Source organism: Macrotis lagotis, chromosome 1 (assembly GCF_037893015.1).
Source record: "Macrotis lagotis isolate mMagLag1 chromosome 1, bilby.v1.9.chrom.fasta, whole genome shotgun sequence".
Lineage (NCBI taxonomy): Eukaryota > Metazoa > Chordata > Mammalia > Peramelemorphia > Peramelidae > Macrotis > Macrotis lagotis.
In genome coordinates, this window is record NC_133658.1 from 883,137,386 (window position 1) to 883,154,916 (window position 17,531).

Consider the following 17,531-nt stretch of genomic DNA (forward strand, 5'->3'; position numbering starts at 1 on the left):
CAAACGAAGTGAAGTGACTTGCCCAGGGTCACTCAGTCAGTATCTGAGGTCAGATTTAAATTCAGGTCTTCCCGACTCCAGGCAGCTAAGTGGCTCTTGAGAACAGAGGCTATTTTTCTCTTTTTATTTTCCCAGCACTCAGTTTTGGCATACTGCAGGTGCTTAATAAATGTTTACTAACTGACTGATGGACCACAAAGCATGTGCTCCTCAGAACAAACACTGGTCATTGCTGAGCTTTCCAAGTTCTGAGGCAGGATTCATAGGAATGCCTCCCACATTCCAGGCCCAGCCTCCTGACTGCCCCTGGGTCTGACCTTCCAGGGCAATGTCTCAAGTCCAGAAGCAGCTCAAAGGCCAGCAGAGGTCTATACAACCCAACATAATTTTGGCTGGGAAGTCTACGACAGACCATACTCAAGAATAGTCTCGCCACCAGTTTCACATAAGGACAAACTTCTCAAAAGCATGGAAGACCCCAGGTTAAAGGAACTTTGGGGAGCAGCTTGAGGACAGAAGCTGCAAAGAGCACAGGCTCTCTTCAATGATGGACACAGATCTACCCTAGCAGCTCCCCAACCCCCCAGCAGGCTGCTCTGACGCAATCTCCCCTCCACCACCAATGGCAAGAAGGGCAGAGAAGCAGGTATTGGGGCTCTTCACAAAAGTAATCAAGGCCATGTGTCCTTGTATGGAAAAGGGAAGGGAGGAGAAATATCGGGTTCAAAGGGAATTGCAATGGCTTCCAGGGACAAGATTTTCAGAGCTCTCCCAGAGCTGACTCAGTATCCACTGTCTTGCTGCCTAAAGACCCAGCCTGTGGCATTCCAAAGACAGAGACTTGGGCAGGGCTCAAGCACTGGCCTCCAGGAATCTCAGTCCTTCAAAGAACTCCAAGGGCGGGGTGGCAGAGCTCCCTCTCTTTAGATCCCTCCTGGAGCTTCTTGCAAAGGCAGTCTTAGAACTGCAGGCAGGAAACTGAAGTTCCCCAAACTATCCAAAAGTCCATGGCCTTCCCCAACATACAGCAGCAGGAGTGATCTTTCCAGGTGACTGATAAGAGCTTCTAACAGATTCATGACTACACCTTGTGCCTTAAGAGGGGGAAGATGTTTTGGGACTGAGTGGACAAAATAGAGCAACCCAAGAAGGGAGGCTTTATTTCTAGTCCTTAAAATGTAAACACCATTCTGAGCTCATGGAGATACCAAAAAAAAAAAAAAAAAAAGAGGACAGCTTGTCAACTGGCTGTAGTCTGCCCACCCCGGGTTTAGAAGACTGGGAAGAAAGTACTCGTGGGACTAAGACAATTCATTCACCCTCTCAGGTTCTTCATCCATGAAATAAGGGCACTGAACTACACAGTCTCTAGGGGTTCCTGTATCTTGGTCCTAAGGTTCTCTGAACTTTAGTGTGTCCCATCAGTAAGATAAGGGGTGATCTCTAGGAATCAGTATCAGTAGGAATCAGTATAATATTACAGAAGAACTGGATTTAGCACCGCAGGAAGGGGTTCAAGGTCATGTCTAACCCTGGGCAAGTCTCTTCCCACCCTGTAAAATGAAGGCTTGAACTAAAGGAGCCCTGAGGTGCCTTCCAACTCTCAGCTAGGAAGCCATAAAGTCCTGTGCAGTCCCATAGTGTCCAGGGAGGTATCTCAAAGCCCCAGGGGCTGGCCAGCAGAGTGCAGGGTCACACACCCATGGGATGGCAGGGTTCAAAGAGCCCATCAGAGCCCTTTGCTTCAGCTCCTGCAGAGGCCAGAGATGACAAATCACAATATGGGGGTGGGGGGTTTTAGCTGTCATCTAATCCAACTTCCTCCTCTGACAGATGGGGAAACTGAAGCCCGGCTAAACCAGCCGGTCCTAAGATTGGGGGGAGCTGGGGGATATGGAAGAATAAGAGATCACCCCCCCCAGACAACACGGGCCGCCCAGACCAGCACAGAAGCACCGGCTCCGGTTCAAACAACAAGTTATGCCCGCACAGCTCACTTAACCCCCCTAGAACTTTTACAGGGGAGGGCCTGCAAAATGGGATCACAGCCGTGGGCGCAGATCAAGGATCCCGGGAGCCTGAGCCCCAAAGAGGATGGGGGCTACGCGTCAGAGCCAAGTTCGAGTCCGGAAAGCCGCAGGGCTGGGGGCTCCCACCTTGCAGCTTCCCTCCCCCAGCTCCAGGCTCTGAGCACGGCCCCCCCGGGCCCCTCCCTCCTCATCCCCGCCCCCTCCGCCCCGCTAGCACGGGAGCCCCCCGAGGCCGGGCTGCGGCGGCCTTTCTGGGCAGCCCCGGCAGCATGCCTTGCCCGCTCCCGCGGGGTGACCGGACTGAGCCCCCCGGGGAGGGGGGTCCCGAAGGCGCGGAGAGCGGGGCCCCGGGCTCCGGGGCTGGACGGGGGCTCGTGGGCCCGAACCTGGCCCTTTGCAGGGAGGGAAACTGAGGCGGCGCCCCCGAGGGCCGCCCGGGGCCACCAGGCGGGGGGAGGGGCGGGGCGGGGGGCGCGCGGGGCCGCGGGGTGGGGGAGGGGCCGCGAGGGGCCTCCACGCCCCCCCCAGCCGCCTCGGAGCCCCGGGCCCCCGGCCCCAGCGCCCCGCGGGCCCCGGCGCCGGAGGCGGGCCCCCGGCTGCCCCGGCTGCCCCGGCTGCCCCGTACCTGGCTCGTCGGCTCTGCCTGCTCCGAGGACGCCATCTTCCTGAGGCCTGAGCAATCGATCCCCGCCCGCCAGGCCCCTCCGGAACGGCCGCCCTCAGCGGCGAGCCAGGCGAGACCAAGCCAGAGCGGAGAGATCGATGGGGGCGGGGCGGGAGGGGCGGGAGGGGCGGGGCGGCGGGGCGGGGCGGGGCGGGAGGGGAGGGGCGGAGGGGCGGGGCCGGCCCGGCCCACGGCCCTGGAGCTCCTCAGGACTTACTCAGAGCTGCTGCTGCTTCTGATGATGATGATGGTGGTGATGGTGATGGTGGTGGTGATGATGATGATGATGGTGGTGGTGATGATGATGATGGCGGTGGTGGTGATGATGAAGATGGTGGTGATGGTGGTGGTGGTGATGATGATGATGATGATGGTGGTGGTGGTGATGATGGTGATGGTGATGGTGATGATGAAGATGGTGATGGTGATGGTGATGATGAAGATGGTGGTGATGATGATGATGGTGGTGGTGATGATGAAGATGGTGATGGTGAGGATGGTGAAGATAATGGCTGATAGTGATGGTGATGGCACTAACATTTATAGGAGCTCACCAAATGCCAGATAATGTGCTGAGCGATTTGGTTTTATTATCTCAATGAATCCCTACAACAAAGGAGGGGGGTTACTTTTATTATCCCCATTTTACAGATGAGGAAACTGAAGCAGACCAAAGTCAAGTGACTTGTAAAGACATTCTATTTTATATTTATCTTGTAAACATGTTGACTCCCATCCACCTCACTCCCCCAAGAGAATATGAGCTCCTTGGGGCAAAATAGTTCATATGTGTCTTTCCAACCCCAGTGGCCAGCACAGTGATTTATAGAAAGTAAAATTCCACATTGTCTCGTTAGAGATTTTATTTGAACTATGATTCTAAATGAAATCAAGCATGGATGCATTAGAACTCTTAGGTGGGCTTAATTGTATTTGATGATGATGATAAACCAGAAATTACAGGAAATTATCCTACATGAAGAGAATCAAAACTAGCCAACTACACATGTTCATTCTGCACTAAAAGATTTCTTAATGATTATATTTTGTATCCTTCATCCTACTCCATATTTCAAGGATGAGGGATGTGATTGGATAAGTATTACTGCCTCTTTTAGTTGACGGTCTTCAAGATTGACTGTGGCCAGAAGATCCACCCCAAAAACTCAGTTGGGGATGGCCTCCCTGGCCCCAAGCAAACATACATCCCATCACAAGGCTCTTCCTCCATGGTCTAACATAGTAGAACCTGTTCCACTCAGAGAGCCTCCAAGTCTTCAAGGTGAATTCCACACTGTGATGTGTCATCAAAATAAGACTTTAGCTTCCCATGACTATACAATGTTATAATAATGATGACACAATGTTATAAAATAATGATACATTGGAACAATAATAAATAATGATAATGATACATTGTTATGATAATAATACAATGTTATTATAATAATAACAATACATCTATCTTCAGGGATCGTCAATTACCTATAGAATACCAGATATCCCATTTTCATCAACATTTCTTCTGGTCCATTAAGGCCTCCAGGCTGCACCTGATTTCCTTTGGAGTGCCTGTTATTTTGAGTCTTTTCTTTAAATACCTCTAGTGGTGAGAAACTCATGACCAATCTGAAAAGACCCTTCCCTTTTAAGAGCATACCTTAATGATTAGAAACTTCTTACTTAAAATTATTATTCCATTTTTTTTTTGTTTCATTTGTGAGTGACCTGCCCAAGGTCACACTAGCTATATTGCGAGTCTGAGGCTGAATTGGAACTCGGGTTCTGCAGACTCCAGTGCTGGTGCTTTTTTTCTTGGCCTCCCTCTTCCTTAGAGTTGAACTAAAGTTGGCCTCCCTGTGGCTTTATGAGAAAGCTCAGCTAGGTGGCGCCATAGTGCACAGAGCACCAGCCTCAGTCCCAGGTCTGCTTCAGGCTTCCTCTGGGAATCCTGGTGGATTCCTGCTGTTGCCAAGGTGGATCGAGTTTACCTGGGCTACAGCTCTCCAATACACCCCCTTCTCTTCACTGACTCACCTTGGTGCAGGCATCATCACCTCACCCCTGAATTATTGCAATAATTCCTAGCAGGTCAGCCCGCCTCACATCCCTCTCCCCAATTCAATTCATTCTCCATTCAGCCACTAGTGATTTTCCTAAAATAGCAGTGATCATGTCACATACACCCCCCCCATTCAATGAGCTCCAACTGTTCCTTATATAATATCAAAAATAAAATAAAAATAGTATAATATAAATATAATATAAAATGCTCTTTGGCATTCAAAGTCCTTCATGGCCTAGCCTCCTCCTTTCCAATCTTCCCAAAATATATATGCCCTTTCACCCAATGGCACAGGTCTCCTGGCTGTTCCACAAACAGTTCCAGGCATTCTCCTTGGCTGTCCCCCATGCCTGGAATGCTCTCCCTTCTTCCTGACTATTAATTTCCTCCATTTCCTTCAAGTTGCAACTAAAATCCCATCTTCTATAGAAGCCTCCCCCAATCCCTCTTAGCTCCAGTCCTTTCTGTCTGTGAATTATTTCCTATTTATCCTAATGTCATATTCTTCTTTGAAAATGAAGGAAAACATTATTATTATTATTATTATTATTGTTTATCCTATATATTTTGTTGCTTTCTCCTTTATTCTCAAAGGAGACCATGATGTCAGGGAGTTGATGCCATGACGATCACATGAATTGGATTTGAGTGACGGGATGCTGTGCTAAGTCACCAGTCTCACTTTCTCCTCCAGAACCATTTGGGTCCAGTGGCCAGAAATAAATCAGGATGACTGGAGATGGCCCTGGATGCGAGGCAATCAGGGTGAAGTGACTTGCCCAAGGACACACAGCTAGTAATTGTCAAGTATCTGACTTCAAATTTGAATTCAGATCTTCTTGTCTCCGGGTCTCTCTCCCTATTCATTGCATCACCCAGCTGCCTAACTTTACATTCATACACATATGTCTTGTTGAAGTATAATAAGTTTCTAAACCATATTCCTATGGGGGGGGTTGTAAGGCAAATGGGGTTAAGTGGCTTGCCCAAGGCCACACAACTAGGTAATTATTAAGTGTCTGAGACCGGATTTGAACCCAGGTACTCCTGACTCCAGGGCCAGTGCTTTATCCACTATGCCACCTAGCTGCCGCCTTATTCCTATTTTTAAAAAAAGTGATTTCTTTTGGTTTTCTCAGTCTTTACATCTGTCACCTTTGCCCCTAGGTGAGAAGTTAAGGCCTGTGGATATCTCCCTCTAATGTTAATTGTAAATTCAGGAAGACACTAATCAGGATGTAGGAAAACGTCCAGAAAGTTCATAGTTCATCAGATAGTATTAAATAGGGAAGAGCAATCAAGCAATTTAATATTATGCAATTAGGGCAGCTAGGTAGTGCAGTGGATAGAGCACTGGTCTTGGAGTCAGGAGGACAGGAATTAGAATCCAGCCTGACACTTGACTGTTACTGTGTGACCTTGGGCAAGTCACTTCACCCTAACTGCCTCTCATCCAGGACCATCTCCAGTCGTCTTGCTTCATATCTGGATACTGGACCCAGATGGCTCTGGAGGAGAAAGTGAGGCTGGAGACTTAGCCCAGCATCCCCTCACTCAAGTCCAGTTCATGTGCTTGTCATGGTTATCATGGTTATCACCTCCTTTATTCTTCACTAAGTATTTCCCTCCCTCTCAGTTCAGGGTGTTCACCTTGGAGTTTACCAGAGAATAAAGCTTCTTGTCTAACCTCTATTTGCCGTCCTTTTGTTTTAACCCTCTGTTTTTAAAGTTTACACTTTAGGGTCTACAGCCCGCCTGTTGTCTTCCCCATTGGACTGTAAGCTCCTCGAGGGCAGGGACCGTCTTTTGCCTCTTTTAGCATCTCCAACACTTAGCTCAGGACTTGCTACGTAGTAAATGCTTAATAAATGTGTCTTGAATTGAAACGAATTCTGGGCAAGGAGCCCAGAGGGTCCGGGATCACAAAAGCGGTGTCAGACCCAGAGGTCTCCCCGCAGCGGACCTTTCAGTTCTGGTTCCCTCTGTGGGTCCGGCCCTCTGCGCCTCGGAAACCCCCGGGCAGACTTCCCGCCTTCCAGAGGCGCTGCTGTCCCTTTAAGATGAGTCGGACGGAACCCGCTCTCCGGCTCGGGCGGGGAGACTACAAGTCCCGAGATGCCCCCGGGCGGCCCGGGACTACGGGTCCCGGCATGCCCCGGGGTGGGCGGGGCCGAGGCCGCGCGCCCGGGCCGCTTCCGGCCCGCGGCTCAGTGCGCCGCCGCCAGCGGCCATGGACGCGGCGGAGCCCGCGGGCGCCCTGAAGCCGTGCCTGCTGCGCCGCAACCAGGGCCGGGAGCACCGCGGCGTGGCGGCCGCCTCCCTGGAGGAGCTGAGGAGCAAGGGTGCGGCGGGCAGGGCAGGGCAGGGCAGGGGGCCTGCCAGGAGGCAGGGCGGCGCCTAGCGCCCCTCGATGCGGCGGCCTTGGCCCGGCGCGGGCGGGCTCCTCCTGGGGCGCCCCTGCCCAGGGAGAAGGAGGGCGGCGGGGCTCGCCACCTCGCAGCCGCCGCCAGTGCCACGAGGAAGCTGGGGGCACCGCGGGCGGCCTCCCTCACATCCGCCGCCTTGCCAGCCTCTGCCAAGCGCGCATCGCAGGATTGTCTTGAAGCAGTCGGAGGCCAATGACTTGCCCGAGACGGGACAGGGAGGGAGCGGGATTTTTATTGTGGAAGCCACGGGGGTAAATGACCTGCCCAGGAATGTTAGAGAGGAAAAAACGTTCATTTTGGTTGGTAGCTACTAGAACTTGCCACATCAGCGGCCTGCTAGAGGTCAGCTGCAGGGTGGCACAGTGGACGGACCGCTCACTGAACCCAGAGTCAGGAAGACCGGAGTTCAAATCCAACCACAGACCTCATGAGCTGTGTGACTGAGCAAGTCACCAGGACTCTTTGCCTCAGTTTCCTCACCTGTAAAATGTACTGGAGGAAGAACTGGCAAACCACAGGATCTCTGCCAAGAAGACCCCAAATGGGGTCACAAAGTCAGAAATGAATGAAATGACCAAAGAATAAAAAAGAGGCCAGGTACTGGAGATACTGAGACTGATTGTCTTAGAACTTCAGTTCAGGTGGCGGCTGGGTGGCACAGTGGATAGAGCACCGGCCCTGGAGTCGGGATGACCCGAGTTCAAACCCGGCCTCAGACACTTAATAATGACCTAGCTGTGTGGCCTTGGGCAAGTCACTTAACCCCACTTGCCTTGCCAAAAAAAAAAAAACTTCAGTTCAACCTAGGAGATGAGTATACATGGGACAATTTGCACAGGAAGAAGACGGGGAGATAGAAAAGGCTTCATGGTGGATGGAGTATATGAAAGTAGCTTACCCTCTTAAGAAGTGGCCTGAAGAGAGCTATGCGTACCAAGAACGGTAGGAAACGGCCTGTGCCAATGTATGGAGGTCAGAGATTGAATGTGTCCTGAATTTGAGCAACAGCTAGGCAACTGGAAATTAAGAGTGTTTAAAGTGGAATCATGTGAAATCAGTCTGGAGATGCCAGACAGAGATATTTGGGAGGCAGTCTGGGAAGAGTGGAGAGAGTGACTGCATTTCCTCCCTGGGTCTATATTTAAGCTGTCTCATGCTTTCTCTCTTAGCTTGTGATCTCCTGGCCATCGACAAGTCCTTGGAGCCAGTCACTCTGGTCCTGGCGGAGGATGGCACCATCGTGGATGATGAAGATTACTTCCTGTGTTTACCCGACAATACCAAGTTCGTAGCCCTCACCTGCAATGAGACGTGGAAATACAGCAATACAGGTGAGGGCCCCGGCTGCAGCTTCCACAGCCCATGGAGCAAAACTTTCCCTCTGATAGCTTCCCCAAGCCCAGCCCAACAGGCCTAGGTGCCCTGGGACACTTAACTCTTAGAAAGGCTCTGTTGTGGGGAGGCTGCAATGGAAAGTATTTTGTAAACCTACAGGAACTACATGAATGCTAGTTATTGTTATTATTGGTAATGATGGTGATGGTAGGCATAACGGTAAGGGTAATGGTGATGATGACGGTGAAGAAGAAGGTGATGCTATGTCAGCATCACTTGGTGAAGGAACTTGTTGGTAAAAAAAAAAATTCGTATCTGCCAGGCAAACTATGCAGTCTGGGGGAACGGGGAGTGCTTGCCCAGAGTCACATAGGATTTGGCCAGATTTGAACCCAGCAAGGCTATGTCTGCAATACTGTGGCTCCCTTTGGGTCACCTACTCCTCTGGATGTTCCCCAAGCCTCCTCATGATGACTAAGGAATAAATTCCAGAGTCCGAATCACATGTTCTATAAATCCACTTTCCTTTCCCCACTCCCTGGTCCCTTCTAGCCCCAGATCTAGGATGCTGTTTCTTTAGCTCTTTGGCCTCAGTTTCCTCATCTGTAAAATGGGAGTTAGAAAAATGGTCCCCAAGGTCCTTTTCAGCCCAATATGATTTTAGTATGGGGGGGAGGTACCTGGTACCTGAGTCTAACCTGACCCTTGGGGTACGTAGGTACGTCTTTCTTCAGAAGAGTTCAAGGAAGTTTCATTGTATCAGCAAAGTTAGGAGAAAGTTAAGCCCCTTCACATGAATCAGTGTTTCCTACTTCATTCAGGGAAGAATCCCAGAAGCTCTGGGCTGGAGAAACTTTCAGAGACCGCCCTCTCCAGCTCATCCCTGGACAGCATCCCCACAGGGCAAGGGGGTCCTCTAGCCTCAGCAGGGAGGCCATTCCAGGCCCCCCCAGCCCCTTCTGCTTTTGGACACATCCAGCCCCACTGAAGCCCTTTGGAGCCTCCAACCAGAGGAATGCTCTTTCCTTCAACAACAGCCTCCCAGGCCACCCAGATAGTTCTGACAAGTGTCCACCCTTTTCTCCTCTGGTGGGTCAGATGGAGGCACAGCTTGGCTCTCCCAGGAATCCTTTGAAGCAAAAGATGAGACAGACAGTGGGACAGCCTGCCGGTGGAGGAACCTGGCCCAGCAGCTCCGAGGAGATCTTTCCACCATCATTCTCCTGGCAGAGGAAGATCTTCAGGTGAGCCCTTGCCAGAGGCAGTCTCACCCCACCCTCCTCATCTGCACCACCCCCTTGGGTTTTCCCAGCACCTCATTAGACTCTCTTTGAATGAATGAATGTTTCTCTGCTTGAAAATGGGGTGTGACTCCGCTTCCCCTGAGTCACTTTAGATGTGTATGAGGAAGAAGGGGGGTGAGGAGGTATTGTAACAGTGAGAGAACCAGCCTTGGAACTAGGAAGCCTGGGCACCCCCTCCAGCCTCTGACCTCTCTCTGAGACTCTGGCTGCCAACTCAGGTCCTGCCCGGCCTTGGCAAAGGGCATCTCCAATGATGAAGTCATAGCTCTAGACAAAGAACAGTGTGGAGCCCGTTCACAGGTTTCTTAGTCTTCATAGAAGATGATTCACCAGCCACCCACTTGTTCTTGGTTTTTGTTGTGTCTCTGTGTAACTATCTATGAGTGTGCGTGCGCTCAGGTTTGGTCTTGGGTTTTAATGGAGAACAGTTGCATTCCTATTGTTCTTGGATGGTTTGTTTTTGTTTCTAGATCAAAGTCAGTTTGGTGACCTCCTGGTGAGGCAACCCCCTCTTCCAACATGTCACAAGCAAAACTTAGATCTAGGTCTTCCCAACTTGAAGGACAGACTTCTGCCCCCTCTGCCAGGTGCTTTCTCATATGTATAGGAGAGAAACTCCCCAGGTGCAAACAATCCCAACTGATAAAAACAGCCAGCAGATACGAAGAGCTCATTATCTATAATGACCAGGGAGGCGCCCACAGTACCAGAGATGATTTGTTTACACTCACACACCTAGCTTGTAGCAGAGGCAAGATTTGGACCCAGATCTGCCAACTTTCAAGGCTGTCCTTTATCCATTGTCTTTCACTGGCTTTAGTAGCCATCCTTTTTTTTTTTTCTTCAAAGGGAAAGTGGGCACAGGAAAATTAAATCTATTGTATACCTAGCTTGAGGGCAGCTAGGTGGCTTAGTGGATAGAATTTTGGACCTGGAATCAGAACTCTGCCTGAGTTTCAATCCAGCCTCAGATCCTTTACTAGCTTAGTAACTGTGAGCAAGTCACTTCACCCTGTTTACCTGTTTCCTCATCTGTAAAATGGACTAGAAAAGGAAAAGGCAAACCACTCCAGTATCTCTGCCAAGAAAACTCCAGATAGGATCTTGGAGAGTCAGACATGACTGAAAATGTCTAAACAATGTTTATTGGCTTATTCCATATCTTTTCATTCCATCACTTTCTTAACATTTCACTGGATTTAACTTTCTTTTTCCTCAGTCAGACTCAGAAAAATTAAATCCGCCATATCCTGGCTTATTCACCATCTTGCTCCATCTCTTTCCTAGCCAGAATGTGTCCTGTGACGATTTGCTAACTTCTGGAAAGGGTTCAGATGACTCATTTGATAAGCCCTAGTCCTCTGTCCTTATTTGCCTCCTTATTTCTTGTGCTCATGTGCCAGGTACTCATTGACGTTCCCTGCTCAGACTTGGCTCAGGAACTTTCCCAGAGCCCGTCAAAAACCCAGGACCTCCAGAACACACTTCAGCAGGTGCTTGACCACCGAGAAGAAGCCCGGCAATCCAGACAGCTGTTGCAGCTCTATCTTCAGGCCCTGGAGCGGGAGGGCGGCATCCTGTCCAAGCAAGGTGAGGCTTCCCTCCTCCTATGTTCCTCCAAAAGAAACCCTCCATGGATGGAGACCTTCCCTCAGAGAGGACACAAGGCAGAGTCCCCCCTGAGTGTCCTCAGCTGCTCTGAGGTTGGAATCCCCCTCTGGAGACACTCTCCCATGGGCTGGGTCTGGATTAGGGTCAGCTGCCAATCACAGTCGTGTTCTTCCTTGCAGAATCTGAGGCTCCTTTGGATGAAAGAATGGATGAAGTGGACTCGGGAGTTGCTGACCACGTCACCCTCTCCAGTCACGTCCTAACGGTGCTGAAGGAAAAGTCCTCCCCAGAGCTGAGCTTATCCAACCAGGATTTAGAGGTAGGTGAACAGGTCCAGAGCCATCTGTTCAAAACATCTATTGGACCTGGGGTGCTCAGGGCTCAGTCCCCTCAAGAACAAGCCTCCCCTCCCCATTAGGAATGACTGGGCCTGTTGTTTGATTTTTTTTTATTTTTTATTTTTTTTGGTTTTTGCAAGGCAACAGGGTTTTATGACTTGTCCAAAGTCACATGGCTAAGTAAGTATTACGTGTCTGAGACCAGATTTGAACTCAGGTCCTCCTGACTCCATGGCTGGTGGCTCGATCCACTGTGCCACCTAGCTGCCCCTGTTTGATTCCTTTTTAAGGCATGAGTAGCAATTCAGTGCAGGAGGTATATCTTTTTAATGAACACCTACAATGACCATTATAGTAATAACTTCCTTTATATTATTTTGTACTTTGCCAAGTATTTTCCCAGCATTGTCTCATTTGAGCATTAGGACAACCCAGAGGCAGGTGCAACCAGGGTGGTTCTCTCTATGGAGAAGCAGTGTCACATAGTGAAGACAGGGGCCAATCTTAGAGTCAAGAAGATCCAGATTCAAATTCCCTCTCAAACACCAGCTCTCTGGCCCAGAGCTCATCACCTCTCCAGACCTTCATTTTCTTCGTGTGTGAAATGGGGATCTGAATAACTGGCGTTGGCGTCCCAGAGTTGCTGTTGTAAGGACTGGATGAGATAACGTGGAACCCAAAGACCTTAGGTCTAAATATGAGATAACTCAGTGAGGACACTGGCTCAGGACCAGCCAGTAGGGGCTTTATGGAAAAGGTGGCCCCTGGAATGCCAGAATACAAAGGTGGAAGGGAGGTGGAGGCCATTCTCGACCTGGGGGCCAGCCTCCCCTCCCCATTTCCTTCAAGGAAGAGAGGTGTGGATTTTCTAATTCTTCTTTGGGGCCAAGCTGATTGAACTCATTTTTCAGTTTTATTTAGCATTTTATTTTTCTCCAGTTACATCTAAAAACAATTTTTAATGTTCGTTTTCAAAACGTTGAGTTCCAAATTCTCTCCCTTTCTCCCTTCCCAGTGAGAAGGCAAGCAATTCAATATCGGTTATACATGTGTATGAAATCATTTTTTAAAAAATAATTTTTCTCCATGCCTTCTGAATTTCTGTCACAATCATATGCTGTATCCTCTTCCCCCTCTTTCAGTTATTCAGTTGTTTTTCAGTTGTATCTCACTCTTCATGACCCCATTTGGGGTTTTCTTGGCAGAGATCCTAGAATGGTTGGCCATTTCCTTCTCTAAACTCATTTTACAGATGTGGAAACTGAGGCAGACAGGGTAAAGTGACTTGCCTAAGATTTCACAGCTAGGCTGGATTTGAACTCCAGATGAGTCTTCCTGACTCTAGGCCAGTGCTCTATTCACCTTGGTGCCCCCTAGCAGTCCCTAAAGCTTGGAGGTGTTCTCCTTTTGTCCCCATGACCAGTCACACCCTGACACCATGTTCCTCCTCTGAGTTGGTCTCCTGCTGTAAATGAAAAGGAAGGAAAGAAATCAAGGGGGGTGGTTTCCCCTCTGATCTCATAGAAGGACCTCATTTGTTTTCTGCTGAGCCCTGGGGCAGGTGGGCATTGAAGCTCAGAAGAAGGGCACCTGCCCCCAAGGAATAATGGGCTCCTTTTGGTGTCTGCATTGCCTTAGTTTGAGTCTCATTTCTCACCCTTCCAACCAAGTCCCAGCCTCAGTTTCTTTACCTGTAAAACAGTGCCAGATCACCTGTAGGACTCACTGTGGAGTCAGAAACACCTGAATCCAAATATGCCTCTGAGACATGACTTTGGCCAAAAGCCTCAGTTACCTCCATTGCAAAACAGTGGGTCAGCCCTGACTGTGTGGACGAGTCACCTTCTTAAGAGTGTAATTGTAGGGGGCAGCTAGGTGGCACAGTGGATAGAGCACCAACCCTGGAGTCAGGAGGACCTGAGTTCAAATCTATCTGTGTGATCTTGGGCAAGTCACTTAACTCTACTGCCTTGTGAAAATAATTTTTTTTTTTTAAAGTGTAATTGTAGCTCATAAGATGGTAGCTTTGGAGCCTGGAGGGATGGCCATTTTCCAGAGGAGAAAACCAAGTCAGGTGATTTGCCCAAAGCCAGGACTTGAAAACAGATCTTCTGACTCTTTCCACAGTAGGGCTCATGCTCCCCACCAAATCACCACCCCTTCCCAGGGTTGTCCAGCCTTGTCCTGAGGCTCCTCTGGTGAGATAATGTGTATGAACTACTTGGGAGACATGAAAGCGTGCCGGTCCTATAAATCGGCAAAGATCCATTGGTCAGATCTGTAAAGGACCTGGCAGAACACCTAGGTCCTCTATTGCCTTCCTTTGCCAATAATCACTGGTGCTTCTGGGAAGTTGGGGTCTTTAGGGCAGAAACTCGGAATAGTTGTGATGGTGGGAAGGCATTGTGGGGGAAGGGCCTCCAACACTGCTCCCCTCTCCTTTCTGCTGCAGCTGGTGATCAAGCAGCCTCCAGAGGCTCTGGCCCAAGCTTTAAGCTGGAACCTCGAGAATGCCGCAGCAGTCCAAAAAGCCTGTCAGCAGCAGCTTACCCTGCGCCTGCAGCAGGTCCAAAGCCTCCACGCACTCCACAGCATCTCAACCAGGAAGAATTCTCTTACCGAAGAACCCCTGAGCCCCAAACGGGCCAAGTGACCATCCGCTTCACCTCCTGGCCAGCACCTGCGGGAAGATCTTCCTCAGGGACATCAGCAGGAACTTGTTCTCTGGCTATTCTCCCTGTCTAGCCCTTCATCTCCTGTCCTAGAGCTTCTCAATGATGGGGTAAGGGGGCAGAGAGGCTAGACAGGTGGGCCCAGAGGCTCACACCCCATTTGAAAAAAAGCCATCATGAGAATCTATTTACAACCTGGGCGACAGTCAATAGAGGTTCTGGTCGTTTTTCGATTCTTTGGGAGTCAGAAACAGAGAATATCACTTCTCAAACTCTGGGCTCCTGCACTGTTTAAACAGAATTGCAAAAGAGGAGGTAGTTCTGAATCATGGTCACAACCCTCCACCTGGGCCATAGAAAAAAGACTGTCGGGGGAGCAGAGATAGAACATTCTCAATTGGGAAGGTCGAGGAGGGGAAGGTCTTATTTCAAAGTATCAGGTTTTGGCTTCAACAATTAGATGTCTTCTAAGTCTGCAGACCAAGTTTAGCTCGAGGTGGAAGGAGGCTGAGTATTTCACTCCTGATATCTAATTCAGAGAGGCAGCTGGCCACGGTTATTAGGACAGCCTGGATTTGAATCTCGCCTCCAACACCTCCCTACCCACAGTGTGAGCCTGGATGAGGTAGAGGAGGTGGTGATCTTTGTTGGGAGAGGGAGTTTTCTTACTGGGAGTCAGATACAAGCCAAAAAAAATACAGTAAGAGAGCTCTATATACATATTGTCACTTGATTCTCACATCGATCCAAGGTGCTATTATCAGATGAAATGATTTGACTGTGGGTACAGAATTAAGGAGCATGGGAAGCAGAATTTGAACTTAGGTCTTACTCCAAGTCCAGTGCCTAACCACTACTATACTACATATAATACTTATAGATAGATGTGATATAGCCATCGCTGTATTATATGGAATGCCTATATGTACATATAATAATAAAATTTATGGAATTGACTGCATTATCACAGTGAAACTTGGCCCGTCTTTCTCAATGTTGAGTCTCCTGACACTAACGGGAGCTCAGCAGCTCTCCACGCCTGGGCTCCCTGGGTGCCAGAGAATGATGGATTTATGCTTGCTTGGGTCTTTGGCAACATTATGCCTTTCTGTGGAGGAGATATGGGGTTGCCAGTACCTTTGTTTCTGTAAAACATCCTTAGAGAGGCTGCTGATAAAGTGCCTTGGATTTTCTGAATATTGGAGAAAGAATAAAAATAAAACCACATAGGGGTGGTGGAGGAGACAAGAGAGCATTATTTGTGTTTGCTCCCACTGCACTGAATACATAGGTTTTGAGTCCTCCCTTCTAACTAACATGCCAGTCAAGGCTCACCTAGGCAAGGATCCAGAACCCTAGGGCCATTCCCATTCCCTCTCCATTCTCTTCAAGGAAGAGAGATAGGAATTTGCCATCCCTTTAGAGCCAAACTTTTTTATATCACATTCGTACGTGGTTACTCTTTCCTGAAATGAACCTTCTCTTTCGATTGTCCTTTGTTCTTGAAGAAGACCATGATATCAGGGAGGTGATGCCATGACAACAGCATTGAATTTGGATGGGGGGGTGGTGGCTGTATTAAGTCATCAACCTCACTTTGTCCTCTGGAGATGTGTCCAGCGGCCAGATATGGAGCAGGATGATTGGAGATGGCCCTGGATGTAAGGCAGTCAGGGTCAAATGACTTGCCCAAGGTCACATAGCTAGTAAAAGAGTCTAGTGTCTGAGGCCAGATTTGAATTTGGATCCTCTTCCACTGCTCCACATAGCTGCCTAATTTAGTCTCTCATGACTAAATACTTAAAACCAACCAATATAGGACATATTTCTATAGATAGCACTTTGTGCCCATAATTTTTCCCACCTCTACTGCAAATAAGGAGGTGCTTTTTCCCTTTAAATTGTGAGTTCCATGAAGGCAGGAAATGTTTTTTGTCTCTTTTTGTATACCCTGGGCTTTTTTTCAGTTGTGTCTCACTCTTCATGACCCCGTGAATCATTGCACACTCTATTTTCTATGGTGGGGTCTTCTTGGCAAAGATACTGAAATGGTTCAACATTTCTCTCTCCAACTCATTTCACAGATGAAGAAACTGAGACAAACTGGGTGAAGTGACTTACCCTGGGTCTCAACTATTAAGTGCCCGAGGCTGGATTTGAACTCAGGTCTTCCTGACTCCAGGTCCAGCACTTTAACCACTGAGTCATCGTGCTTAATATACGTTTGATGATGGATTGCTTCTTTAGGGCCAAGAGCTGTCATTAGTTATTCAGCATTTGGCTTCTGGTCTTATCCTCCTGGTATGTAGCATCTTCCCAGGGAATCCAATCAACAGCTTCTTCAGCCTGGTCCAGAGGACCCTGATCTTGGTCTTGAGAAGGGGTGGGGAACATCTTTTCTGCCAAGGGTCATTTGCATATAACAACATCATTCGTGGGCTATATTTGGTCAAACAATTCCCCCTAAAAACTCCTGTATTGAATTTTGAGTCTTAGCTACAGGTGCCTTGGTGACAGCTCAACACACACACACACACACACAATCTCCTCTGGCAGTCTGGTGAAACCTATGAACCTCTTAGAGTAAACCTTTTAAATAATTTAAGGAAGTGCTAAATTTCACTTAGAGGTGAGCAAATATAAAAAACATACCTTTATTCTGTTTATTTTTCCCTGCATCAGTGGATACAAGTCTATCCATGTTTCTATCCATTCTTCCCATTATTGGTAGTATCTGGTTTCCTTCAGGTATCACTATTTGTTCATTCTACCTTTTCCCAATGTCATGCACCCTCTTTGTTTTTACTTTTTTGTTACAATCAAAAGTGTCACTAGAAATAGACTATTTTTGGTCTACATGGGGGCTTTCTGTTTTTGACCCCCTTAAACCAGCTGCTCCTTAATGGGACAGAAGAGTCAGAGACGATAGATAGTCAATGGCTTTTTTATATTTACCCTTGTAAAGGCCCTTGGTTCTATAGGTCATCTCTGTCCTTCCTCCTGGCATTTGTAGAAAGATTCCATTTCACCCTTATTCCTGGCCTGGAGCCCAGGTCTAGCTGGAGAAAACCTGACGTCCACTAAAT

General features: G+C 48.8%; 2 protein-coding genes across 4 annotated transcripts in view; one reads left to right on the top strand and one right to left on the bottom strand.

Moving 5' to 3' along the window:
* PEX14 (peroxisomal biogenesis factor 14) overlaps positions 1 to 2,747 on the bottom strand; it is a 146,328-nt gene extending 143,581 nt beyond the window's left edge. The window contains exon 1 of one of the 2 annotated variants that reach the window (XM_074218477.1): positions 2,656 to 2,747. In XM_074218477.1, coding sequence (XP_074074578.1) covers positions 2,656 to 2,691 — 36 coding nt within the window. In that variant the 5' untranslated portion in view covers positions 2,692 to 2,747. The remainder of the gene's footprint in view (positions 1 to 2,655) is intronic. The other variant, XM_074218476.1, reaches the window with a different exon arrangement.
* Positions 2,748 to 6,966: 4,219 nt separating this feature from the next.
* On the top strand, positions 6,967 to 15,392 carry DFFA (DNA fragmentation factor subunit alpha). 2 transcript variants are annotated; one of them, XM_074218478.1, is made up of 6 exons: positions 6,967 to 7,101; positions 8,355 to 8,516; positions 9,619 to 9,764; positions 11,228 to 11,414; positions 11,615 to 11,754; positions 14,226 to 15,392. In XM_074218478.1, the coding sequence occupies exons 1-6, from the start codon at positions 6,990 to 6,992 to the stop codon at positions 14,424 to 14,426; spliced, it is 948 nt and encodes a 315-aa protein (XP_074074579.1). In that variant the 5' UTR covers positions 6,967 to 6,989; the 3' UTR covers positions 14,427 to 15,392. The 2 variants fall into 2 exon arrangements, with proteins under 2 accessions (XP_074074579.1, XP_074074580.1); XM_074218479.1 differs by lacking the exon at positions 6,967 to 7,101 and adding an exon at positions 7,331 to 8,127.
* Positions 15,393 to 17,531: the final 2,139 nt, after the last annotated feature.

Coding starts and splice junctions, on each gene's coding strand:
- DFFA (XM_074218478.1), top strand. CDS start 6,990: ATGGACGCGGCGGAGCCCGCGGGCGCCCTGAAGCCGTGCCTGCTGCGC. Junction 7,102..8,354: donor GGAGGAGCTGAGGAGCAAGG/GTGCGGCGGGCA, acceptor TTTCTCTCTTAG/CTTGTGATCTCCTGGCCATC. Junction 8,517..9,618: donor GTGGAAATACAGCAATACAG/GTGAGGGCCCCG, acceptor CTGGTGGGTCAG/ATGGAGGCACAGCTTGGCTC.